Here is a 27,981-nt window from a genome sequence, read left to right on the forward strand (position 1 = left end):
CCACTGCAGTTCATGCTTTGCATGCAGGTGCCTGGTCATGCAGGTTGTGCTCAGGTTCAGAACGTTAATGCCTCGCTTCAGGCTCTGATGGCACAGCGTGCAAACCACTCGGGTCTTGTCGTCAGCACATTGTTTGAAGAAGTGCCATGCCAGGGAACTCCTTGAAGCTGCCTTTGGGGTGCTCGGTCCCAGATGGCGGCGGTCAGTAGCAGGCGGAGTCTCTTGGCGGCGGGTGTTCTGCTTTTGCCCACTGCTCCCTCTTTTGCTACGCTGTTGGCTCGGTCTCACCACTGCCTCTTCCTCCGAACTGTGAAAGTCAGTGGCACGACCTTCATTCCATGTGGGGTCTAGGACCTCATCGTCCCCTGCATCGTCTTCCACCCAGTCTTGATCCCTGACCTCCTGTTCAGTCTGCACACTGCAGAAAGACGCAGCAGTTGGCACCTGTGTTTCGTCATCATCAGAGACATGCTGAGGTGGTATTCCCATGTCCTCATCATCAGGAAACATAAGTGGTTGTGCGTCAGTGCATTCTATGTCTTTCACCGCTGGGGAAGGGCTAGGTGGATGCCCTTGGGAAACCCTGCCAGCGGAGTCTTCAAACAGCATAAGAGACTGCTGCATAACTTGAGGCTGAGACAGTTTCCCTGGTATGCATGGGGGTGATGTGACAGACTGATGGGGTTGGTTTTCAGGCGCCATCTGTGCGCTTTCTGCAGAAGACTGGGTGGGAGATAATGTGAACGTGCTGGATCCACTGTCGGCCACCCAATTGACTAATGCCTGTACCTGCTCAGGCCTTACCATCCTTAGAACGGCATTGGGCCCCACCATATATCGCTGTAAATTCTGGCGGCTACTGGGACCTGAGGTAGTTGGTACACTAGGACGTGTGGATGTGGCAGAACGGCCACGTCCTCTCCCAGCACCAGAGGGTCCACTAACACCACCACGACCATGTCCACGTCCGCGTCCCTTACTAGATGTTTTTCTCATTGTTATGGTTCACCACAACAACAAATATATTATTTGGCCCAATGTATTGTATTCAAATTCAGCGGGATATAAATTTGAGGCCTAGTATTTAGGCGCTGGGTGACCGGTATGGATTTAGTGACAGAATTAGACTTGGAAATGCACAGAAGCGTGTGTGTGAAGTTATTCTGAATGACCCTATGTGCACCTTCAATATGATCTACCCTTTTAGGGATAGATTTCAAATAGCTCTGATATAGCAGAAACGACTAAATTATGAAATTGCTAAATTGGGAATTGTATTTCAACCCAGAACAAAAAATGTGCTTTGACGGACACTAAATAACTTTCCCAGCCACAACAGGACAGCGGTAACGAGAGATTTAGCGGGATATAAATTTGAGGCCTAGTATTTAGGCGCTGGGTGACAGGTATGGGTTTAGTGACAGAATTAGATTTGGAAATGCACAGTAGCGGGTGTGTGAAGTTATTCTGAATGACCCTATGTGCACCTTGAATATTATATACCCTTTTAGGGATAGATTTCAAATAGCTCTGATATAGCAGAAACCACTAAATTATGAAATTGCTAAATTGGGAATTGTATTTCAACCCAGAACAAGAAATGTGCTTGAACGGACACTAAATAACTCGCCCAGCTACAGCACTAGGGACAGATTTAGCGGGATATAAATTTGAGGCCTAGTATTTAGGCGCTGGGTGACAGGTATGGGTTTAGTGCCAGAATTAGACTTGGAAATACACAGTAGCGGGTGTGTGTGAAGTTATTCTGAATGACCCAATGTGCACCTTGAATATTATATACCCTTTTAGGGATAGATTTCAAATAGCTCTGATATAGCAGAAACCACTAAATTATGAAATTGCTAAATTGGGAATTGTATTTCAACCCAGAACAAGAAATGTGCTTGAACGGACACTAAATAACTCGCCCAGCTACAGCACTAAGGACAGATTTAGCGGGATATAAATTTGAGGCCTAGTATTTAGGCGCTGGGTGACAGGTATGGGTTTAGTGCCAGAATTAGACTTGGAAATACACAGTAGCGGGTGTGTGTGAAGTTATTCTGAATGACCCAATGTGCACCTTGAATATTATATACCCTTTTAGGGATAGATTTCAAATAGCTCTGATATAGCAGAAACCACTAAATTATGAAATTGCTAAATTGGGAATTGTATTTCAACCCAGAACAAGAAATGTGCTTGAACGGACACTAAATAACTCGCCCAGCTACAGCACTAAGGACAGATTTAGCGGGATATAAATTTGAGGCCTAGTATTTAGGCGCTGGGTGACAGGTATGGGTTTAGTGCCAGAATTAGACTTGGAAATACACAGTAGCGGGTGTGTGTGAAGTTATTCTGAATGACCCAATGTGCACCTTGAATATTATATACCCTTTTAGGGATAGATTTCAAATAGCTCTGATATAGCAGAAACCACTAAATTATGAAATTGCTAAATTGGGAATTGTATTTCAACCCAGAACAAGAAATGTGCTTGAACGGACACTAAATAACTCGCCCAGCTACAGCACTAAGGACAGATTTAGCGGGATATAAATTTGAGGCCTAGTATTTAGGCGCTGGGTGACAGGTATGGGTTTAGTGCCAGAATTAGACTTGGAAATACACAGTAGCGGGTGTGTGTGAAGTTATTCTGAATGACCCAATGTGCACCTTGAATATTATATACCCTTTTAGGGATAGATTTCAAATAGCTCTGATATAGCAGAAACCACTAAATTATGAAATTGCTAAATTGGGAATTGTATTTCAACCCAGAACAAGAAATGTGCTTGAACGGACACTAAATAACTCGCCCAGCTACAGCACTAGGGACAGATTTAGCGGGATATAAATTTGAGGCCTAGTATTTAGGCGCTGGGTGACAGGTATGGGTTTAGTGCCAGAATTAGACTTGGAAATACACAGTAGCGGGTGTGTGTGAAGTTATTCTGAATGACCCAATGTGCACCTTGAATATTATATACCCTTTTAGGGATAGATTTCAAATAGCTCTGATATAGCAGAAACCACTAAATTATGAAATTGCTAAATTGGGAATTGTATTTCAACCCAGAACAAGAAATGTGCTTGAACGGACACTAAATAACTCGCCCAGCTACAGCACTAGGGACAGATTTAGCGGGATATAAATTTGAGGCCTAGTATTTAGGCGCTGGGTGACAGGTATGGGTTTAGTGCCAGAATTAGACTTGGAAATACACAGTAGCGGGTGTGTGTGAAGTTATTCTGAATGACCCAATGTGCACCTTGAATATTATATACCCTTTTAGGGATAGATTTCAAATAGCTCTGATATAGCAGAAACCACTAAATTATGAAATTGCTAAATTGGGAATTGTATTTCAACCCAGAACAAGAAATGTGCTTGAACGGACACTAAATAACTCGCCCAGCTACAGCACTAGGGACAGATTTAGCTGGATATAAATTTGAGGCCTAGTATTTAGGCGCTGGGTGACAGGTATGGGTTTAGTGCCAGAATTAGACTTGGAAATACACAGTAGCGGGTGTGTGTGAAGTTATTCTGAATGACCCAATGTGCACCTTGAATATTATATACCCTTTTAGGGATAGATTTCAAATAGCTCTGATATAGCAGAAACCACTAAATTATGAAATTGCTAAATTGGGAATTGTATTTCAACCCAGAACAAGAAATGTGCTTGAACGGACACTAAATAACTCGCCCAGCTACAGCACTAAGGACAGATTTAGCGGGATATAAATTTGAGGCCTAGTATTTAGGCGCTGGGTGACCGGTATGGATTTAGTGACAGAATTAGACTGGGATATGGCCAAAAAATAAACAGACTATTGCTGGTTAAATGCACTTGGTGTGACAGCTTCACCCTGATGTAGGCTTTAGCCAAAAAACAACCACACCATTGAGGGTTAAATGCACTTGGTGACAGGCGCAGCTTGCCCCTGATTTAGTATATGGCCAAAAAATGAACAGACTATTGCTGGTTAAATGCACTTGGTGTGACAGCTTCACCCTGATGTAGGCTTTAGCCAAAAAACAACCACACCATTGAGGGTTAAATGCACTTGGTGACAGGCGCAGCTTGCCCCTGATTTTGTATATGGCCAAAAAATGAACAGACTATTGCTGGTTAAATGCACTTGGTGTGACAGCTTCACCCTGATGTAGGCTTTAGCCAAAAAACAACCACACCATTGAGGGTTAAATGCACTTGGTCGCAGCTTGTGCTGGCGCACCACAAGACACAAAATGGCCGCCGATCACCCCAGAAAAATGTGACTGACAAACGGTCTGGGCAGCCTAAAAACAGTGAGCAATTGAGGATCAGCAGCTCAATGATCCACAGCTGCAGATCGATCAGTTAATCAAGTCCTTTGGAGGAGTTAATCTGCCTAATCTCGCCCTACTGTCGCAGCCGCAACCTCTCCCTACGCTAATCAGAGCAGAGTGACGGGCGGCGCTATGTGACTCCAGCTTAAATAGAGGCTGGGTCACATGGTGCTCTGGCCAATCACAGCCATGCCAATAGTAGGCATGGCTGTGATGGCCTCTTGGGGCAAGTAGTATGACGCTTGTTGATTGGCTGCTTTGCAGCCTTTCAAAAAGCGCCAAGAAAGCGTCACAAAAGCGCGAAGAAAGCGACGAACACCGAACCCGAACCCGGACTTTTACGAAAATGTCCGGGTTCGGGTCCGTGTCACGGACACCCCAAAATTCGGTACGAACCCGAACTATACAGTTCGAGTTCGCTCATCCCTACTTATTATGCATCCATAGTAAATCCATGTGCAGTGAAAAATAAATTTCTCACAGATGAATATTTCATCATTTTGCACTGTGTAATTATGATTGTAGTTGTTTGAAATAAAAAATGTGCAGTATCTCCATTATTTCATGTAATTATAGCATCAGTAACCAGGTTTTGTTATAATTGCACACTTCTAGTCATATTTATATAAATATTCCCAAGGACAGAAAAATCTATTCCATCTGAAACTGTTCTTTTTCATAAAGAGTAAAGCATATGAAAAGAGGAATAATACCGTTAGGTCAATATAACAATGTTTTTAAGCCCAATGCACACAAATGTATTTTTGGTCTGCATCCAAACCACACTTTTTGCAGATTGGATGCGGACCCGTTCATTTCAATTGTGCCACAAAAAGTGTGGACATCACACAGTGTGCTGTCCGCATCGGTATTTCTGTTCCACATTTCCTATTCTTGTCCGTTTTGCAGACAAGAATAGAACATATTTACAGGAGGATTAAAAAATAGTGGCAAGCACACAGCCGGTAGCAATCTGTTACAGATCCATGGTTTGTGGATCGCAAAACATATGGTTGTGTGCATAGGGCATTATTTATACTATGTCACCTTTTCCGGTATACTATATAGAGGAAGCAGATAGGTAGGTCAGTATATTGGTCTCTGTACTCAGTGGTTCTGATAATATTTTTGGTATAATGATTATGACAGAAGAGGGTGTGACCTTGACAAGGCTGGCAGAGTACAGGGCCTGGATAGGGCTCAGCACCTTTTTGACATCCAGTTGAAAACTCTGTGGAACAGACAGACATTTTCTCCCTTCTCCGCTACTTAATCTGGTACCGTGTACCAGGTACAGTAGGTACAGTGTACCTACTACTAAAAATGCATAATTGGGGGAATAGGAGGACTACTGCAACGTACCCCCGGGGGGCCCCCAGAATATTCGTGTTGAGGTCCTTGTGTCACAGTGGTCCTACTTCAGGCTGTAACTCCCTAGGGGTAGTTTTCTGTAATAATTGAGTTAAATTAGACAAAGAAATCCAGACTGGGAAACTTGAATGTAGCTTACTGAATTAATTCACTCCACTTGGTTCCAGCAAGGTGTAAGGTGGCAGTAGTTGGTCCAAATGCTTCTCATGGTTCCTGTCTGGCTTAAGTCTGTTATCTGTTCAATGAATAGGGTGTCTCTTGCTCATTTTCCCTCTCATGTAAATAAAGTCTATAGTTCAGTCCAAAGCAACGAGAATGGTGTTCTAGGAGCTGCTTTCCGGGCCCCTGAAGAAGGAGAGGGGAAAAACGCATCACCTTGCTGCGCCATGTCTTGTCTCTTAGGACTCCATCTTCAACTGACCACAGCTTCCTGAAAAACCTCTTCCTTAGTGGGAAGCAGATGAGCCCACTTCTGCCCAAAGAGAAACAAAGAATTGAATGGTTAGTTCTGTTCTTGTCTCTAGGACTCTGCCAGACCTATGCCACCTTCTGGAAACCAGGAATGTAACATCAAATGCAATATAAGTTAACCTGTTGCAGAAATAAAATTCTTAGTAAGGAGGACATTTATTACTTAGGAACATGGAAAGCTAGCCATAATAAACATTGACAAGGTGTTAATCGTTAATTTCTAACGATAATTTGTTTTCCCTTAGTCCTAACAGCAGCACAGATGGGGTTAACTGCCCCTGTGGACTGGTAGGACCGGCGGAATTTTAATGAGCCCAAGAACCAATAAACGATCTTCAGCTCCCTGAAAGGGAGGAGATCACCCCCCAGCCCACCGTGTTTTTAACAAGCATAATGTATTTAGGGTGGGATATTTGTGTGCTGCTGTTAGGACTAAGGGAAAACAAATTATCGTTAGAAATTAACGATTCCCTTACGTCCTCAACAGCAGCACAGATGGGGAGATAGCAAGAAGAATCCCCTAGGGAGGGTCCTCATGCCTGGCAGAACTAAGAACAGTCTGCCCAAAAGCCGAAAACTCTGCCATCCTAGCATCTATCCTATAATGGGAGATGAAGGTTGACTCAGAGCTCCAGGAGGCCGCCTTACAGATCAACTCTAAGGGGAGGAGTCTTCTCTCCGCAACCGAGGTGGAGACCGCCCTAGTAGAATGGGCCCTCACAAACTCGGGAGGATCTAAGGATTGGGAGACGAAAGCTTCCAAAATGGCCTCCTTGATCCAGCGACTAATGGTGGCTTTAGATGCTTTACGGCCTTTAGACTTACCGGCAAACAGGATAAGAAGATTCTCATCTATCCTGAACTCACTAGATCTATCCACATAGATCTGGAGGCATCTTGAAATATCCAGCGGGTCTCTAGCTGGAGTATCAGAGGAGGAGGCTGTAAACAAAACTGGTAAAGATATTACCTGATTGATGTTCTGGAAAGTAGGCACCTTAGGCCTGAAGTAAGGTAAAAACTTCAGGAGTAGAGTTGAGCGAACACCTGGATGTTCGGGTTCGAGAAGTTCGGCCGAACATCCCGGAAATGTTCGGGTTCGGGATCCGAACCCGATCCGAACTTCGTCCCGAACCCGAACCCCATTGAAGTCAATGGGGACCCGAACTTTTCGGCACTAAAACGGCTGTAAAACAGCCCAGGAAAGGGCTAGAGGGCTGCAAAAGGCAGCAACATGTAGGTAAATCCCCTGCAAACAAATGTGGATAGGGAAATTAATTAAAATAAAAATTAAATAAATAAAAATTAACCAAAATCAATTGGAGAGAGGTTCCATAGCAGAGAATCTGGCTTCCCGTCACCCACCACTGGAACAGTCCATTCTCAGATATTTAGGCCCCGGCACCCAGGCAGAGGAGAGAGGTCCCGTAACAGAGAATCTGTCTTCATGTCAGCAGAGAATTAGTCTGCATGTCATAGCAGAGAATGAGGCTTCACGTCAGCCACCACTGCAACAGTCCATTGGCATATATTTAGGCCTAGCACACAGGCAGAGGAGAGAGGTCCCGTAACAGAGAATCTGGCTTCATGTCAGCAGAGAATCAGTCTGCATGTCATAGCAGAGAATGAGGCTTCACGTCAGCCACCACTGCAACAGTCCATTGGCATATATTTAGGCCCAGCACACACACAGGCAGAGGAGAGAGGTCCCGTAACAGAGAATCTGTCTTCATGTCAGCAGAGAATTAGTCTGCATGTCATAGCAGAGAATGAGGCTTCACGTCACCCACCACTGCAACAGTCCATTGGCATATATTTAGGCCTAGCACACAGGCAGAGCAGAGAGGTCCCGTAACAGACAATCTGGCTTCATGACAGCAGAGAATCAGTCTGCATGTCATAGCAGAGAATGAGGCTTCACGTCACCCACCACTGCAACAGTCCATTGGCATATATTTAGGCCTAGCACACAGGCAGAGGAGAGAGGTCCCGTAACAGAGAATCTGTCTTCATGTCAGCAGAGAATCAGTCTGCATGTCATAGCAGAGAATGAGGCTTCACGTCAGCCACCACTGCAACAGTCCATTGGCATATATTTAGGCCCAGCACCCAGGCAGAGGAGGGAGGTCCCGTAACAGAGAATCTGTCTTCATGTCAGCAGAGAATTAGTCTGCATGTCATAGCAGAGAATGAGGCTTCACGTCAGCCACCACTGCAACAGTCCATTGGCATATATTTAGGCCCAGCACACACACAGGCAGAGGAGAGAGGTCCCGTAACAGAGAATCTGGCTTCATGTCAGCAGAGAATCAGTCTGCATGTCATAGCAGAGAATGAGGCTTCACGTCAGCCACCACTGCAACAGTCCATTGGCATATATTTAGGCCCAGCACACACACAGGCAGAGGAGAGAGGTCCCGTAACAGAGAATCTGGCTTCATGTCAGCAGAGAATCAGTCTGCATGTCATAGCAGAGAATGAGGCTTCACGTCAGCCACCACTGCAACAGTCCATTGGCATATATTTAGGCCCAGCACCCATGCAGAGGAGGGAGGTCCCGTAACAGAGAATCTGTCTTCATGTCAGCAGAGAATTAGTCTGCATGTCATAGCAGAGAATGAGGCTTCACGTCAGCCACCACTGCAACAGTCCATTGGCATATATTTAGGCCTAGCACACAGGCAGAGGAGAGGTTCATTCAACTTTGGGTAGCATCGCAATATAATGGTAAAATGAAAATAAAAATAGGATTGAATGAGGAAGTGCCCTGGAGTCCAATAATATATGGTTATGGGGAGGTAGTTAATGTCTAATCTGGACAAGGGACGGACAGGTCCTGTGGGATCCATGCCTGGTTCATTTTTATGAACGTCAGCTTGTCCACATTGGCTGTAGACAGGCGGCTGCGTTTGTCTGTAATGACGCCCCCTGCCGTGCTGAATACACGTTCAGACAAAACGCTGGCTGCCGGGCAGGCCAGCACCTCCAAGGCATAAAAGGCTAGCTCTGGCCACGTGGACAATTTAGAGACCCAGAAGTTGAATGGGGCCGAACCATCAGTCAGTACGTGGAGGGGTGTGCACACGTACTGTTCCACCATGTTAGTGAAATGTTGCCTCCTGCTAACACGTTGCGTATCAGGTGGTGGTGCAGTTAGCTGTGGCGTGTTGACAAAAGTTTTCCACATCTCTGCCATGCTAACCCTGCCCTCAGAGGAGCTGGCCGTGACACAGCTGCCTTGGCGACCTCTTGCTCCTCCTCTGCCTTGGCCTTGGGCTTCCACTTGTTCCCCTGTGACATTTGGGAATGCTCTCAGTAGCGCGTCTACCAACGTGCGCTTGTACTCGCGCATCTTCCTATCACGCTCCAGTGCAGGAAGTAAGGTGGGCACATTGTCTTTGTAGCGTGGATCCAGCAGGGTGGCAACCCAGTAGTCCGCACAGGTTAAAATGTGGGCAACTCTGCTGTCGTTGCGCAGGCACTGCAGCATGTAGTCGCTCATGTGTGCCAGGCTGCCCAGGGGTAAGGACAAGCTGTCCTCTGTGGGAGGCGTATCGTCATCGTCCTGCCTTTCCCCCCAGCCACGCACCAGTGATGGACCCGAGCTGCGTTGGGTGCCACCCCGCTGTGACCATGCTTCATCCTCATCCTCCTCCACCTCCTCCTCATCCTCGTCCTCCTCGTCCTCCAGTAGTGGGCCCTGGCTGGCCACATTTGTACCTGGCCTCTGCTGTTGCAAAAAACCTCCCTCTGAGTCACTTCGAAGAGACTGGCCTGAAAGTGCTAAAAATGACCCCTCTTCCTCATCCTCCTCCTCCTCCTCCTGGGCCACCTCCTGTTCCATCATCGCCCTAAGTGTTTTCTCAAGGAGACATAGAAGTGGTATTGTAACGCTGATAACGGTGTCATCGCCACTGGCCATGTTGGTGGAGTACTCGAAACAGCGCAACAGGGCACACAGGTCTCGCATGGAGGCCCAGTCATTGGTGGTGAAGTGGTGCTGTTCTGTAGTGCGACTGACCCGTGCGTGCTGCAGCTGAAACTCCACTATGGCCTGCTGCTGCTCGCACAGTCTGTCCAGCATGTGCAAGGTGGAGTTCCACCTGGTGGGCACGTCGCATATGAGGCGGTGAGCGGGAAGGCCGAAGTTACGCTGTAGCGCAGACAGGCGAGCAGCGGCAGGATGTGAACGCCGGAAGCGCGAACAGACGGCCCGCACTTTATGCAGCAGCTCTGACATGTCGGGGTAGTTGTGAATGAACTTCTGCACCACCAAATTCAGCACATGCGCCAAGCAAGGGATGTGCGTCAAATTGGCTAGTCCCAGAGCTGCAACGAGATTTCGCCCATTATCACACACCACCAGGCCGGGCTTGAGGCTCACCGGCAGCAACCACTCGTCGGTCTGTTGTTCAATACCCCGCCACAACTCCTGTGCGGTGTGGGGCCTGTCCCCCAAACATATGAGTTTCAGAATGGCCTGCTGACGTTTACCCCGGGCTGTGCTGAAGTTGGTGGTGAAGGTGTGTGGCTGACTGGATGAGCAGGTGGAAGAAGAGGAGGAGGAAGCCGAGAAGGAGGAGGTGGCAACAGGAGGCAAAGAATGTTGCCCTGCGATCCTTGGCGGCGGCAGGACGTGCGCCAAACAGCTCTCCGCCTGGGGCCCAGCTGCCACTACATTTACCCAGTGTGCAGTTAGGGAGATATAGCGTCCCTGGCCGTGCTTACTGGTCCACGTATCTGTGGTTAGGTGGACCTTGCTACAGATGGCGTTGCGCAGTGCACACTTGATTTTATCGGATACTTGGTTGTGCAGGGAAGGCACGGCTCTCTTGGAGAAGTAGTGCCGGCTGGGAACAACATACTGTGGGACAGCAAGCGACATGAGCTGTTTGAAGCTGTCTGTGTCCACCAGCCTAAATGACAGCATTTCATAGGCCAGTAGTTTAGAAATGCTGGCATTCAGGGCCAGGGATCGAGGGTGGCTAGGTGGGAATTTACGCTTTCTATCAAATGTTTGTGAGATGGAGAGCTGAACGCTGGCGTGTGACATGGTTGAGACGCTTGGTGACGGAGGTGGTGGTGGTGGTGTTGGTGGTACATCCCCTGTTTGCTGGGCGGCAGGTGCCAACGTTCCTCCAGAGGCGGAGGAAGAGGCCGAGGCGGCAGCAGCAGAATAGGCCGAGGCGGCAGCAGCAGAAGAGGTAGCAGGGGGAGCCTGAGTGACTTCCTTGGTTTTAAGGTGTTTACTCCACTGCAGTTCATGCTTTGCATGCAGGTGCCTGGTCATGCAGGTTGTGCTCAGGTTCAGAACGTTAATGCCTCGCTTCAGGCTCTGATGGCACAGCGTGCAAACCACTCGGGTCTTGTCGTCAGCACATTGTTTGAAGAAGTGCCATGCCAGGGAACTCCTTGAAGCTGCCTTTGGGGTGCTCGGTCCCAGATGGCGGCGGTCAGTAGCAGGCGGAGTCTCTTGGCGGCGGGTGTTCTGCTTTTGCCCACTGCTCCCTCTTTTGCTACGCTGTTGGCTCGGTCTCACCACTGCCTCTTCCTCCGAACTGTGAAAGTCAGTGGCACGACCTTCATTCCATGTGGGGTCTAGGACCTCATCGTCCCCTGCATCGTCTTCCACCCAGTCTTGATCCCTGACCTCCTGTTCAGTCTGCACACTGCAGAAAGACGCAGCAGTTGGCACCTGTGTTTCGTCATCATCAGAGACATGCTGAGGTGGTATTCCCATGTCCTCATCATCAGGAAACATAAGTGGTTGTGCGTCAGTGCATTCTATGTCTTTCACCGCTGGGGAAGGGCTAGGTGGATGCCCTTGGGAAACCCTGCCAGCGGAGTCTTCAAACAGCATAAGAGACTGCTGCATAACTTGAGGCTGAGACAGTTTCCCTGGTATGCATGGGGGTGATGTGACAGACTGATGGGGTTGGTTTTCAGGCGCCATCTGTGCGCTTTCTGCAGAAGACTGGGTGGGAGATAATGTGAACGTGCTGGATCCACTGTCGGCCACCCAATTGACTAATGCCTGTACCTGCTCAGGCCTTACCATCCTTAGAACGGCATTGGGCCCCACCATATATCGCTGTAAATTCTGGCGGCTACTGGGACCTGAGGTAGTTGGTACACTAGGACGTGTGGATGTGGCAGAACGGCCACGTCCTCTCCCAGCACCAGAGGGTCCACTAACACCACCACGACCATGTCCACGTCCGCGTCCCTTACTAGATGTTTTTCTCATTGTTATGGTTCACCACAACAACAAATATATTATTTGGCCCAATGTATTGTATTCAAATTCAGCGGGATATAAATTTGAGGCCTAGTATTTAGGCGCTGGGTGACCGGTATGGATTTAGTGACAGAATTAGACTTGGAAATGCACAGAAGCGTGTGTGTGAAGTTATTCTGAATGACCCAATGTGCACCTTGAATATTATATACCCTTTTTGGGATAGATTTCAAATAGCTCTGATATAGCAGGAACCACTAAATTATGAAATTGCTAAATTGGGAATTGTACTTCAACCCAGAACAAAAAATGTGCTTTGACGGGCACTAAATAACTTTCCCAGCTACAACAGTACAGCGGTAACGAGAGATTTAGAGGGATTTAAATTTGAGGCCTAGTATTTAGGCGCTGGGTGACAGGTATGGGTTTAGTGACAGAATTAGACTTGGAAATACACAGTAGCGGGTGTGTGTGAAGTTATTCTGAATGACCCAATATGCACCTTCAATATTATATACCCTTTTTGGGATAGATTTCAAATAGCTCTGATATAGCAGGAACCACTAAATTATGAAATTGCTAAATTGGGAATTGTACTTCAACCCAGAACAAAAAATGTGCTTTGACGGACACTAAATATCTTGCCCAGCAACAACAGTACAGCGGTGGGTAACGAGAGATTTAGAGGGATTTAAATTTGAGGCCTAGTATTTAGGCGCTGGGTCACCGGTATGGATTTAGTGACAGAATTAGACTTGGAAATGCACAGAAGCGTGTGTGTGAAGTTATTCTGAATGACCCTATGTGCACCTTCAATATTATATACCCTTTTAGGGATAGATTTCAAATAGCTCTGATATAGCAGAAACCACTAAATTATGAAATTGCTAAATTGGGAATTGTACTTCAACCCAGAACAAAAAATGTGCTTTGACGGACACTAAATATCTTGCCCAGCAACAACAGTACAGCGGTGGGTAACGAGAGATTTAGAGGGATTTAAATTTGAGGCCTAGTATTTAGGCGCTGGGTGACAGGTATGGGTTTAGTGACAGAATTAGACTTGGAAATACACAGTAGCGGGTGTGTGTGAAGTTATTCTGAATGACCCAATGTGCACCTTCAATATTATATACCCTTTTTGGGATAGATTTCAAATAGCTCTGATATAGCAGGAACCACTAAATTATGAAATTGCTAAATTGGGAATTGTACTTCAACCCAGAACAAAAAATGTGCTTTGACGGACACTAAATATCTTGCCCAGCAACAACAGTACAGTGGTGGGTAACGAGAGATTTAGAGGGATTTAAATTTGAGGCCTAGTATTTAGGCGCTGGGTCACCGGTATGGATTTAGTGACAGAATTAGACTTGGAAATGCACAGAAGCGTGTGTGTGAAGTTATTCTGAATGACCCTATGTGCACCTTCAATATTATATACCCTTTTAGGGATAGATTTCAAATAGCTCTGATATAGCAGAAACCACTAAATTATGAAATTGCTAAATTGGGAATTGTACTTCAACCCAGAACAAAAAATGTGCTTTGACGGACACTAAATATCTTGCCCAGCAACAACAGTACAGCGGTGGGTAACGAGAGATTTAGAGGGATTTAAATTTGAGGCCTAGTATTTAGGCGCTGGGTCACCGGTATGGATTTAGTGACAGAATTAGACTTGGAAATGCACAGAAGCGTGTGTGTGAAGTTATTCTGAATGACCCTATGTGCACCTTCAATATTATATACCCTTTTAGGGATAGATTTCAAATAGCTCTGATATAGCAGAAACCACTAAATTATGAAATTGCTAAATTGGGAATTGTACTTCAACCCAGAACAAAAAATGTGCTTTGACGGACACTAAATATCTTGCCCAGCAACAACAGTACAGCGGTGGGTAACGAGAGATTTAGAGGGATTTAAATTTGAGGCCTAGTATTTAGGCGCTGGGTCACCGGTATGGATTTAGTGACAGAATTAGACTTGGAAATGCACAGAAGCGTGTGTGTGAAGTTATTCTGAATGACCCTATGTGCACCTTCAATATTATATACCCTTTTAGGGATAGATTTCAAATAGCTCTGATATAGCAGAAACCACTAAATTATGAAATTGCTAAATTGGGAATTGTACTTCAACCCAGAACAAAAAATGTGCTTTGACGGACACTAAATATCTTGCCCAGCAACAACAGTACAGTGGTGGGTAACGAGAGATTTAGAGGGATTTAAATTTGAGGCCTAGTATTTAGGCGCTGGGTCACCGGTATGGATTTAGTGACAGAATTAGACTTGGAAATGCACAGAAGCGTGTGTGTGAAGTTATTCTGAATGACCCTATGTGCACCTTCAATATTATATACCCTTTTAGGGATAGATTTCAAATAGCTCTGATATAGCAGAAACCACTAAATTATGAAATTGCTAAATTGGGAATTGTACTTCAACCCAGAACAAAAAATGTGCTTTGACGGACACTAAATATCTTGCCCAGCAACAACAGTACAGCGGTGGGTAACGAGAGATTTAGAGGGATTTAAATTTGAGGCCTAGTATTTAGGCGCTGGGTGACAGGTATGGGTTTAGTGACAGAATTAGACTTGGAAATACACAGTAGCGGGTGTGTGTGAAGTTATTCTGAATGACCCAATGTGCACCTTCAATATTATATACCCTTTTTGGGATAGATTTCAAATAGCTCTGATATAGCAGGAACCACTAAATTATGAAATTGCTAAATTGGGAATTGTATTTCAACCCAGAACAAGAAATGTGCTTGAACGGACACTAAATAACTCGCCCAGCTACAGCACTAGGGACAGATTTAGCTGGATATAAATTTGAGGCCTAGTATTTAGGCGCTGGGTGACCGGTATGGATTTAGTGACAGAATTAGACTGGGATATGGCCAAAAAATGAACAGACTATTGCTGGTTAAATGCACTTGGTGTGACAGCTTCACCCTGATGTAGGCTTTAGCCAAAAAACAACCACACCATTGAGGGTTAAATGCACTTGGTGACAGGCGCAGCTTGCCCCTGATTTTGTATATGGCCAAAAAATGAACAGACTATTGCTGGTTAAATGCACTTGGTGTGACAGCTTCACCCTGATGTAGGCTTTAGCCAAAAAACAACCACACCATTGAGGGTTAAATGCACTTGGTGACAGGCGCAGCTTGCCCCTGATTTTGTATATGGCCAAAAAATGAACAGACTATTGCTGGTTAAATGCACTTGGTGTGACAGCTTCACCCTGATGTAGGCTTTAGCCAAAAAACAACCACACCATTGAGGGTTAAATGCACTTGGTGACAGGCGCAGCTTGCCCCTGATTTTGTATATGGCCAAAAAATGAACAGACTATTGCTGGTTAAATGCACTTGGTGTGACAGCTTCACCCTGATGTAGGCTTTAGCCAAAAAACAACCACACCATTGAGGGTTAAATGCACTTGGTCGCAGCTTGTGCTGGCGCACCACAAGACACAAAATGGCCGCCGATCACCCCAGAAAAATGAGACTGACAAACGGTCTGTGCAGCCTAAAAACAGTGAGCAATTGAGGATCAGCAGCTCAATGATCCACAGCTGCAGATCGATCAGTTAATCAAGTCCTTTGGAGGAGTTAATCTGCCTAATCTCGCCCTACTGTCGCAGCCGCAACCTCTCCCTACGCTAATCAGAGCAGAGTGACGGGCGGCGCTATGTGACTCCAGCTTAAATAGAGGCTGGGTCACATGGTGCTCTGGCCAATCACAGCCATGCCAATAGTAGGCATGGCTGTGATGGCCTCTTGGGGCAAGTAGTATGACGCTTGTTGATTGGCTGCTTTGCAGCCTTTCAAAAAGCGCCAAGAAAGCGTCACAAAAGCGCGAAGAAAGCGACGAACACCGAACCCGAACCCGGACTTTTACGAAAATGTCCGGGTTCGGGTCCGTGTCACGGACACCCCAAAATTCGGTACGAACCCGAACTATACAGTTCGAGTTCGCTCATCCCTATTCAGGAGTACTCTATCCTGTAGAAAAATAATGTACGGGTGATTTGCGGAGAAAGCCTGCAATTCAGAAACTCTTTTGGCTGAAGCTATAGCCAGAAGAAAGACCATCTTTAAAGTCAAAAATTTAAAATTTACCTCCTCCAAGGGCTCGAAGGGGGGAGATGCTAGCCCCCTGAGCACTACTGAAAGATCCCACTGGGGGATAGGTTTCAGTATAGTAGGCTTTAGTCTTTCAGCTCCCTTCAGGAAGCGTTTGATGAGTGGGTCCCGAGAATGTGGCCTGTTGAGACAGGCCGAGATGGCATAAACCTGTACCTTCAAGGTAGCTGGAGATAGGCCTCTATCTAATCCATCCTGAAGAAATTGAAGTATCGCAGGAAGGGGCGGATCTGCAGACGCCACCTGTCTGGAATCACACCATGCCTCGAAGATTCTCATGATCCTGGAGTAGGCCTTCTTTGTAGACTCTGCTCGGGAATGCGACAAAGTTCTCAGGACCGACTCGGAAAGCCCTTCTATGTTGGGAAGGGACTGATCAACCTCCAGGCTGTCAGGTTGAACCTGTGCAGATCTGGGCAGAGGTGAGTGTCCCACGACACCAGGGTCTGCTCCGGGGGGAGTCTCCAGTATTGTCCCCGACTCATCTGAATGAGCTGGGTAAACCAGGATCTTCTGGGCCAAAACGGTATGATGGCTATTACCGAGGCCTGATCCTGACGGATTTTCATCAATACCCTTGGTATCATGGAAAAGGGAGGGAAGATGTAAGCCAGCCTGAACCTCCACGGTATTGACAGAGCATCTATCGCCAGGGGGTTGTCTTCCCTGTAGAGGGAACAGAACCTCATCACCTTGGCGTTAAACCTGGTTGCCATGAGATCCACTTCTGGCATACCCCATCTGTGAACTAGCTGCCTGAAGATCTCCGGATGCAGAGACCACTCCATGGTCGGTAATCCTCGACTTAAGCGGTCAGCTATCATATTGAGGGAGCCTCGAATATGAACGGCAGATAGATGGGAAAGGTTCAGCTCTGCCCACCGAAGAATTACCCCGATCTCTGACAGAAGGGGCAATGATCTTGTGCCTCCCTGTTTGTTTATATAGAGGACTGCAGTCATATTGTCTGACTGGACTTTCACTGCTTTGCCCCGGATCTGAGGCGCAAAGTGAAGGAGGGCTAGCCGGATAGCTCGCATCTCGCGAAGATTGGAGGAAAGATGCCGCTCCAGAGGAGACCAAGATCCCTGAATTGGGGATCCGTCCAGGTGAGCGCCCCAGCCTACAAGGGACGCGTCTGTAGTCAATATGACCCAAGCTGGTTGGGTCATAGACTTCCCTGCTGGTAGCTGAAACCACCATCTGAGGGAATTTCGGGTTTGACCGGACAGGGAGCACAGGGAATCTAGCCCCGCAGGGCTGCCGTTCCATAGGTGTAAGACCTCCGACTGAAGAGGACGGAGGTGCCATAACGCCCAAGGGACCGCATCCGCAGCCGCTGACATGAGCCCCAGTATCTTCATGAGAGTCCGGATAGAGACTCGACGAGGGACATAAAGGACCTTTGCCAGGTCCTGAATCCGCGCTCTCCTTTCTGGAGTCAACCGGAGGGACATCTCCACAGAGTCGACCACGAATCCTAAGTAATGGATTGAAGTCGATGGGCTCACATTCGACTTCTTCCAGTTGATAATCCAGCCTAGGCAGAAGAGAAAGGAGACTGCGACCTGAAGATGGTGGGTAAGGATCGGAACTGAAGAGGCTATGAAAAGCCAATCGTCCAGATAAGGAATAATAGTCAGTCCTTGGAGTCTCAAAGCTGCCACCACCGAAACCACCACCTTGGTGAAGATGAGGGGGGCAGAAGAGATTCCGAAGGGAAGCACGGCGAACTGAAAGTGCCTGCAAACCCCTGAGATCTGGACCGCGATCCTGAGGAGTTTCCGGGAAGCGGAATGGATCGGAATGTGAAGATACGCATCCTTGAGGTCCAGAGTAGCCATGACGTCCCCAGGATTGAGGATATGGCTGACTGACCTTATGGTTTCCATGCGAAACCTTGTTTTCCTTATAAATCGATTGAGGAATCTCAAATCGATGATCATCCGGAGATCTCCTGTCTTCTTGGGAACCAGGAACACTGGTGAATAAATCCCTAGGCCCCTCTCCCCTGCCGGTACATCCTCCAGGGCTCCCTTTGAAATATAGTCCTGAATGTAAGATTCTAGGACCACCTGTTTGGCAGACCCGAAGCTTCGTGTGGCGATGAATCTCTCTGGGGGGAGAGAGATAAGATCTACCCGGTACCTGGCGGAAACTATGTCCTGGACCCAGGGGTCTGCAATCAACCGGCTCCAAGAGTCTTTGAAGTGGGTAAGACGGCCCCCCACGGGAATCTGGGGGAGGGGTACGGGAAAATCTAGAGGAGACACTGCAGGGGCAGCAGGGCTTATCCAAGAGCCTCGAGGAGGCCCATAGTCAGGAGGGTTTTGCCTCCCTGGTGGGTTTGCGGGGGCGTCTCGGATATTTACGAGACGGCCCCCCCCAATCTCTGCGCCTAGACTGCTGCCCAGAACGACCTCCGCCCTTCTTTTCCTGTCTGGGGCGTCCCCGAAAGGGCTGCTGGGGGAGGCTCTTCCCTTTTTTATCGGAGAGCCCCTCCATTATTTTGTCCAATTCGGACCCGAATAACCTACCTGGTTCGAAGGGGAGCCCACAAAGGTCAAACTTGGATGCGTTATCCGCAATCCACGGTTTCAGCCAGAGTGGTCTGCGGGCAGCTGAAACTAGGGCCATAGTTTTGGCGGCCAGCTTTAGCTGCATCTGGGAGGAATCAACTAAAAAGTCCATAGCCAGGTTGGCTGACTTGAAGGCTGCCAGGATGTCGTCTCTTGATACGCTCTGGTCCACATCCGTCTGGATTTGATTAAGCCTAGAGCGTAGATAGGTGGCTACCTCAGTGGCCGCAATGGAAGTAGATGCGGAGGCAGCGGCCGCCGCGTAACCCCTCCTAAGGGTGCACTCTGCCCTCCGGTCTAGAGGGTCCTGCAGGCTAGACCCATCGTCTGCAGGGACTAGAGTGCGCCGGGACAACTTGGCTATAGCCATGTCCACCTTGGGAACGGAACCCCACGATTCCACCAAGGGTTTAGCCATCGGGTACATGAGTCTGAATTTTCTGGTAAGCACTGGACCCTTCTCAGGCTTTTTCCACTCTGTGCGCATCACAGAGAGGAGGGTCTCATCCGCTCTAAAGACACGCTGTGTCCGACCGGCGGGATCGGAGGACTCCCCCATGTCAACATCCTGGTCCCCCGACCTGATGGACTTGAGTAATTTCTGCGTCTTTTCTGGAGGAAAAAATCAAGAAGTAGATTCTTCTTCCTCAGAAGAAGAAGACCCCACTGAACAGGGGGTAGGTCTTTCGACCGGTGCGACCACCTCCATGGGAGTCTGAGAGGGACCTGGTAGCCTCTCATTAAGTAGCTGAACTACTCCCTTGATGGAATCATCCACGTATGTCTTGGTCCATTGGAACATCTCCTGCATCGTGGGTTCCGTGGATGCCGTGCAACTCTCACATCTGGAGTAAGGACAGCTGTCAACTAGGGGTGTGTTACATTCGTAATATGCCAAATGCTTCCTCTTGGCCCCAGCCTTCCTCTGATCCTCCTTAGGGGAAGCCATAGTCTGTAATGGAAAAAACAAAACAGGTCATAACACCTACAACATCAGGAGGTGGAGAAAACCAGACCTTAAGGGGGCCCACCAGCACTAGAAGAAATAGAGCTGAAAGAAGAGGAAGTACAAAACCCAAGCAAAGCAATACTGCAGGAATATCACAAAGCACAGGAGAGCTCTGGAGCTAACTTGTGAAAGCAACGCAACCAGAGCACTGACTGATGGGCTCTGGGCGCTTAAAAGGAGGAAACCCCGCCCAATGGGCGGGTTCCTGAAACGAGATCAGCACCACTCCCTTTTTTTTTTTTTTTGTATATGTGCTGCCAAAGCAAGCACTCAGAAAAACCAGAGCCTATACTGGCTCTACCTAAACGAAAAATTGTCTCCCCAGACTAATCCTAAGTCCAGGATGTCATTCTAGGGAGCCAGTTTAAAGAAAGGTGAGTTTTATACATCACCGCATCGCTTCGGAAAACCGGAAGTGACGTAGCGCACCTAGGGCGCGTCACTTCCGGAAAATGGCGGCGCCCATAGCGCCGCACACATGCGGTAGCGGAGGAACGGAGCACCGTCTACAGATGATGAAAGAAGAGGGGAGGGGACGCCCCCCTCCCCAACGGTACCCCAGACCAAAATCGCCATGATCAGGCCTAAAATAAAGGCACTGAGATCCATAGAAAGCGAGCTAAGCTTTAAGGAGGGAAAAAAGAACCCCTAAGCAATCTTCAGCTCCCAGAGAGGGAGCGACACGCCAGTCCACCTGTCCAGAGGACAGAAAAAAACACGGTGGGCTGGGGGGTGATCTCCTCCCTTTCAGGGAGCTGAAGATCGTTTATTGGTTCTTGGGCTCATTAAAATTCCGCCGGTCCTACCAGTCCACAGGGGCAGTTAACCCCATCTGTGCTGCTGTTGAGGACGTAAGGGAATTTGCAGTGCTCCCTATCCGGGGTACTGCACTACTACTGTGTGGCACAAAGGGAAGCATTGTTGTATTGCGAGTACAAAAAGTATTTGGAGACACACCAATGTTACTGGGTAGGACACCCAGAGGATCACTATTACTGTGTGGGGAACACAATGCGAGCATTCTTATGTGTGTAGGCATAAAGGAGGAACTTAAAGGGAACCTGTCACCTCTACTATGCTACCCTCACTGAGCATTTCTAAATGTTCATTGTTTTACCCTAAACATATAAATTACACTTTTAATTTCATTTGGAGACGAATTCAATAAGTATTATGTATTTTTGTACTTCCCACCTTTTATGCAAATTAACATAAAAGAGTCATATCTTACTTGTGTGACCAGAGAAGAGTCATATTTTCAAGGTCTGGCTCATCTCAGGTTAATTTGCATATGTATCAAATCGTTTTTTTTTTACACACTAAAAGCACACAGAGCTATGGGGACTGGGTATTGCGGATGTGCTAGCGGCCATCTAGCAACCCATGTCCTCAGCTCTATACCCAAAATCCAGATGACAGGTTCCCTTTAATGTGTGGAGGTAAAAATGAGTGCTATTACTGAGCATGGCACTCAGAGAAGCACTTACTGTATAGTGGCTAATGGGGGCACTATTATTGTGTGGGACACAAAAGGAGTGTACTATTACTGTATGGGGCCACGGGGGCATTGTTATCATCTGTAGCACTATGGATGGTGAGTTTATGAAGAGGTGTGAAAGATTTGGAGAGGATCCTGGAAAAGTGAGAATCTTAAAATATCTGTGCATTCAATTCTAGAGAGACAAGTTGTCACTGGAGGAGGTTGTCAGGCAGTCTACATGGGTAAAGAAAAAAAGGAACTGTGTGTTTCGAATCAATTGCGATATCACCTGTGGAGGCACAAAGGTGTACTATAACTAGGCAGGAGCACTTATGGTTTAGGGGCTAATGGAGGCACTATTACTGTGTGGGGCAAAAATAGGGTGTGCTATTACTGTATAGGGCCACAGAGGCATTGTAACCATCTGTGAAACTATGGACGGTGCGCTTATGAAAAGGTGGGAAAGAGATGGAGAGGATACTATAAAGGTGAGAATCCTAAGATACCTGCGCGTTAAATTCTAGAGACAATGTTGTCAGGCAGTCTACATGAAATAGAGAAAAAAGGGAAACTTAATGTCTCAAATCAGTTACTTGATGTAACTGTGGTGTAGTAACTAGGGATGAGCGAATCAACTTCGGATGAAACATCCAAAGTCGATTTGCATAAAACTTTGTTCTAATACTGTACGGAGCAGGAGCTACGTACAGTATTAGAATGTATTGGCTCCGATGAGCCGAAGTTATTGATTTGCGGAGTCTCACGAGATTTCATAAATTAATCTGTACTGTAAAAAAACATTTCCTGAACTCGGGTTCGGTTCCACGTGGTAGCAATAAGCAATAACTTCGGCTCATCTGAGCCAATACATTCTAATACTGTATGGAGCTCCTGCTCCGCACAATATTAGAACAAAGTTTTATGCAAATCGACTTTGGATGTTTCTCATCCCTAGTATTAACTTATATGGTGGTATCACCGCTTAGTGCTGCAGCATGCCAGTTCATGACCACTTAGGGCAAACCACTTGCTGGATCTCCAGAGGACAGAAAAGGTGAGTCTTTCTTTTTTGTTTTATCCCAATTGCAGCTATTTAAATTGTTTGCCATTTAAGGGTTGGCAATTGGCCTACAATCCAGCAATCACGGGATTCTTGGAGCCAGACCTGCTGCAATGTGTGGTTTTCTTTATAAAGAGGATATTTGTTTCTGCAACTCCTCTTCTGCAGTCCTAGTAACTGTGCCTCCAGGCGACTATCAGCTAAATAATTAGAATTACTGTAGCTTAAATATGTAATTAAACAAATAGGATTGTGTTCACGCCAAACTAATATTTGCATGGATCCAGAGATGGTTGACACTGTTATAACCACATTGAATGTGGAAATTATTTTTAAATGTGTGCAACTTACATACAAATTTTATGCTAAAATGATCTAGAAGCAATAATCATGCATAAATAATATATTTTGTCCAGTGAGAAACCACTTTATTAAGCATATTTTTTATTTTTAGTGACTTATACAAAATTGAATGGATAGCTAAAGGCTGCCCTGAGGAGAAAGTTATACAAGCAGTACCCTATTTGCATATGATTTGTTATATGCTGTAGATAGTACTGGTTTCTTCACCGTCTACCAAAATAAAAAGATACTGGAGGGCATTTACTAATAGGTTGCATATTTTGATACATATTTGTAAAGTTGTGTGTTGTGGTGTGCCAGGGAAACAAATTATCTTAAGACATATAGAATTAGTTTGTTTTATGGGATGTACACAAAGAACTTACAGACACCAAGGTATCTTACAAGTCTATTACCTTGAGGAGTTTTATTATGATAAAAGGACACATATTGGTTTAATTTTCAGTTGAGTGAGATTAGTGAAATTCTTGTTCTCTTATACTTGCAGGTTCTTAACCATTTGCATAAGAAGTTAAGGAACATGTCAAAGAAGTCAGAAGCGTCAAAGAAAAAGGTAAGTTTTTATTTTAAAAAGTTAGAAAGATCCAATCTACACTACAGAAAAGAGAGAAATAGTCCTAAACCTGACACCTAAATCAAGGAAACACCAAAAGAAAATCACTCTACAAAGTCCCAAAGAAAATTCCTTATAATAAAGTTTTTTTGAGATTATATATATATATATTATAAAGGAAAAAATCACAATAAGTGGCATCTACAAGTCTGCCTATAGCCATACTCAAAGGAAATGTGTCATAGTAACAGTACATAAGGCCGAAAAAATACATTTGTCCATCCAGTTCGGCCTGTCATCCTGCAAGTGTCACACAGAAAATTCATCTGATATGGTCAAATCCGACAAAGTGACTTTGACTTCCACAAAAATCGGTGCTCCTAATCCCTATAATATTAAAGGAGACGGCCCAACATAGTGAAGTCCCACAAGTTCTTTATTTTATAAAATCATTTATTATACTCACAAATTCCATAAAATCTTAGTCATATAAAATAAGTGGCACTCCTCTCGCCGATTGCCCAACCCGGGTTTCGCCTCCACTTCGTCAGGGGCATCTGCAAATCCTATCCGGTTCTTCCTTTTAATGGAGATGTAGGCGTTAACCAAAAAGGTCTTTTTACAATTAGAGTAATTTCCATTTTTTTTTTAAACATTCAGTATTAAAACATAATAATATCACTACAATACATATTACACAATAATCACATACCTTATAGTTATTATGCTTCTCCATAAAACGACACACAATTATCATCCTTCCCATAAAATCAACATATTGATCCAGCTAATATCCTTATCTCTACCTCTTTATTCCAATCACATGGTTCCTAATATCCAATCCACATCAACTACCCCATTTTCTTAATACGTTCACTACCACGTGTCTAATAGTTCCCACGATCGCATGTTCCTCTCTCAATTACTAGCCCCACATTCTTTTCTAATGACCCTGCCGATCACATGTCAATGCCAACCAATGAATGCAGAAACATCTAGCAACCATAGAAAAGTATCCGCAATCCTCTCTATCTCCCTACAACGCAAACCTTGATGTCAAACTCTACATTCAATCCATCCGGTTCTCCCATAACCACTTTTACTACAATTACAGAGATACCACATTTTTGTAATTTTTCTTGTGTTTTAACAATGATCTCTTAAGGCATAGAGGGCAATGGTATACCATTGCAGAGGAGACTTTCAGCAACTGGGAGTGCAGTGCTCCCAGTAAATGACCATTTAGATGCTGTGGTCACAATTGAACATGGCGTCTTAGGAGTTAAAATCTGTGATCGGCATTATCTCCGATCAAGGACTCTGCCAATGGGTGTCTGCTGTGTTAAACAGCAGGCACCCAGTGGTTATGGTGCCTGCTCAGCTTCTGTACAGAAGTAAATAAACAAAAGAATAAATAAGGGAGCACATACAGTACTATTAGATGTTTCAGAAATCACAATAAATGTATATAAATCTGCCTATAGCAATACATAAATGACCATATAAAGTGCTTAGTACAAATTAAGATAAACATATAGGACACAATTCCACAAAGCAAATCACTAACCACCCTAGAGTAATACAGAGTAAGCCATAAGATAGAGCATTAAATGCATACAATGAATATCCAAACTGCCCTATAATTCCTGCCCTAGCACATGTTTTGCTTGCTTGAGCCCCTTAAAAAAGTGAAAGCAAGACACCTGTTACATAGCTACATAGTTAATACAGTTAAAAAAAGTCCATCAAGTTCAACCAAGGGATAGGTGGGGACGCGAATGCCAGAAGGAATTTACACTCAGATTTCTACACGTTTTCATAAGCATTAATGTTGTTTGCTTTTAAGAATTCATCTAAACCCTTTTTAACACTGTCCACTGTTCCTGCTGTGACCACGTCCTGAGGAAGGCCCCTCTCACACGGGGAGAATTCCGCACGGGTGCAATGTGTGAGGTGAATGCATTGCACCCGCACTGAATCCGATCTCATTCACTTCAATGGGGCTGTTCAGATGAGCGGTGATTTTCACGCATCACTTGTGCGTTGCATGAATATCGTAGCATGTTCTATATTCTATGTTTTTCACGCAACTCAGGCCCCATAGAAATTAATGGTTCTGCGTGAAAATCGCAAGCATCCGCAAGCAAGTGCGGATGCGGTGCGAATTTCACCCATGGTTGCTTAAGTGTATTCATTAAAGTGTATTCATTGCATTATAACAAGGTTATAAGGGAAAATAATAGCATTCTTAATACAGAATGCTTACTAAAATGTGGATTGAGGGGTAAAAAGTAAAAAAAAAAACTCACCTCATCCAATTGATCGCGCAGCTGACATCGTCTTCTTGCTTCTTCTTTCAGGACCTGCAAAAGGACCTTTGATGATGTAATCACGCTCACCACGCGGTGAGCGCGGTGACGTCAGCGCAGGTCCTGCTGAAAAAAAGTTAAAAGATTTATATCTTCATTCAGCAGGACCTGCGCTGACCTCACCGTGCTCACCACGTGGTGAACGTGATTATGTCATCAAAGGTCCTTTTGCAGGTCCTGAAAGAAGAAGCAAAGAAGACAATGCCAGCTGCACAATCAATTGGATGAGGTGAGTTAATTTATTTTTTTTATCCCCTCAATCCACATTTTTGTAAGCATTCTGTATTAAGAATGCTATTATTTTCCTTTATAACCATGTTATAAGTGAAAATAATAAAATGAATAGAACACCTAACCCAAACCCGAACTTCAGTGAAGAAGTCCGGGTTCGGATCTGGGTACCATATTCAGTTTTTTCTCACGCGCGTGCAAAACGTATTGAACTCGCGTGGAAAAAACGGAACATCGGAACGCAATGAATGGCAGTCAAAACTGACTGCAATTGCGTGCCTACTCGCACAGTTTTCCTGCAATGCACACGCGACTCATCCGGAGCAAATACAGGACGCCCGTGTAAAAGAGGCCGAAGTCTATTCCACAGCTTCACCGTTCTTACAGTAAAGAAGCTTTGATGCTTCCGGAGACTGAACTTTTTCCTCTCCAATCGGAGGCAGTGCCCCCTTGTCTTTTGAGCTTATTTTACATGGAACCGTTTTTCACCATATTTTTTATATGGCCCATTTATATACTTATATAGGTTAGTCATGTCCCCCCTTAGATATCTCTTCTATCAAGACTAAATAAATTCAATAATTTTAATCTTTCTTCATAACTAAGACCCTCCATGCCCCTTATCATTTTAGTCGCTCTCCTCTGTACTTTTTCCAACTGTAGTTCACCCTTACTGTGGACTGGTGCCCAGAACTGAACTGCATATTCCAGATGAGGCCGCACCAACGCTTTGTAAAGTGGTAGTATCACATCCCTGCTCCACGAGTCCATTCCTTGTTTAATACATGACAGTATCCTGGTGGCCTTAGAAGCAGCTGATTGACATTGTATGCTGTAAATTAATCCACCATACACAAGGACACCCAAATCCTTCTCTATAAGTGACTCTCCCAGTGCTACATCACCTAGGACATATGAAGCACAGATATTATTACTAGCAAGATGCATAACTTTACATTTATCCACATTGAACCTCATTTGCCAAGTTGATGCCCAATCACTCAGAGTGTTCAAGTCAGCTTGCAGTTTGTGGACATCTTCCATAGACAGTACAGTTCTACATAGCTTAGTATCATCTGCAAAAATATATATGGTGCTATTAATCCTGTCCTCAATATCATTAATAAATTAAATAATAAAGGGTCCAGCATTAGAGATGGCCTTGCGGTTCGCCCATTGGTTGTTTTGCAGCGAACTTTGCGTGTTTGCGATTCGCCGAACATGCAAACATATGGAGAAATTTGCGTCCGCCATATTCTTTTAGATTGTGAAGAACTTTGACCCATGATACATCCATCAGGTGGTACAGGACAGCCAATTGAGACATTTCAGCACTTGGACATACCCCCTACCTTATAAATAAACCCGATCTGGCTGCCATTTTACATTCAGTGTTTTGCCAGTGTAGGGAGAGTTTGGTTTGTGGAGCAGGGACAGGCTGTTAGGGACACTAAACGCTAGCTAATAGGGCCACAAAATTCATTTTAAGCACTAGTATAGGTGTACTATCGATATGTGTGATAGTGCGATATACTTATAATATACTTTCATAATGAGTCAAAAACACATAAATCTATATAGTGATCACCTGGAAGTCAGGGGGCTAGGGGCTTACTAGGACCATTTTTATATAGGGTAAGGTTCCGGATGGGTCGCTCTTATCAGGGCGGGTGGTCTGTGATTAGGCAATTAGGGCCAGAATAGCACCCCCCTGTAGGGCAATATCAGGGACAGTTCTTTGCCCACCCTGT

The 27,981-nt window shown here is 45.6% G+C and overlaps 1 protein-coding gene across 1 annotated transcript in view; it reads left to right on the top strand.

Annotated features, from left to right (window-relative positions):
- The window catches only part of GALR1 (galanin receptor 1), a 473,677-nt gene that overhangs the window by 218,057 nt on the left and 227,639 nt on the right, over positions 1 to 27,981 (top strand). Inside the window, exon 2 of the mRNA XM_044294931.1 lies at positions 23,565 to 23,630. Coding sequence (XP_044150866.1) covers positions 23,565 to 23,630 — 66 coding nt within the window. The remainder of the gene's footprint in view (positions 1 to 23,564; positions 23,631 to 27,981) is intronic.

Source organism: Bufo gargarizans, chromosome 5 (assembly GCF_014858855.1).
Source record: "Bufo gargarizans isolate SCDJY-AF-19 chromosome 5, ASM1485885v1, whole genome shotgun sequence".
Classification (NCBI taxonomy): domain Eukaryota; kingdom Metazoa; phylum Chordata; class Amphibia; order Anura; family Bufonidae; genus Bufo; species Bufo gargarizans.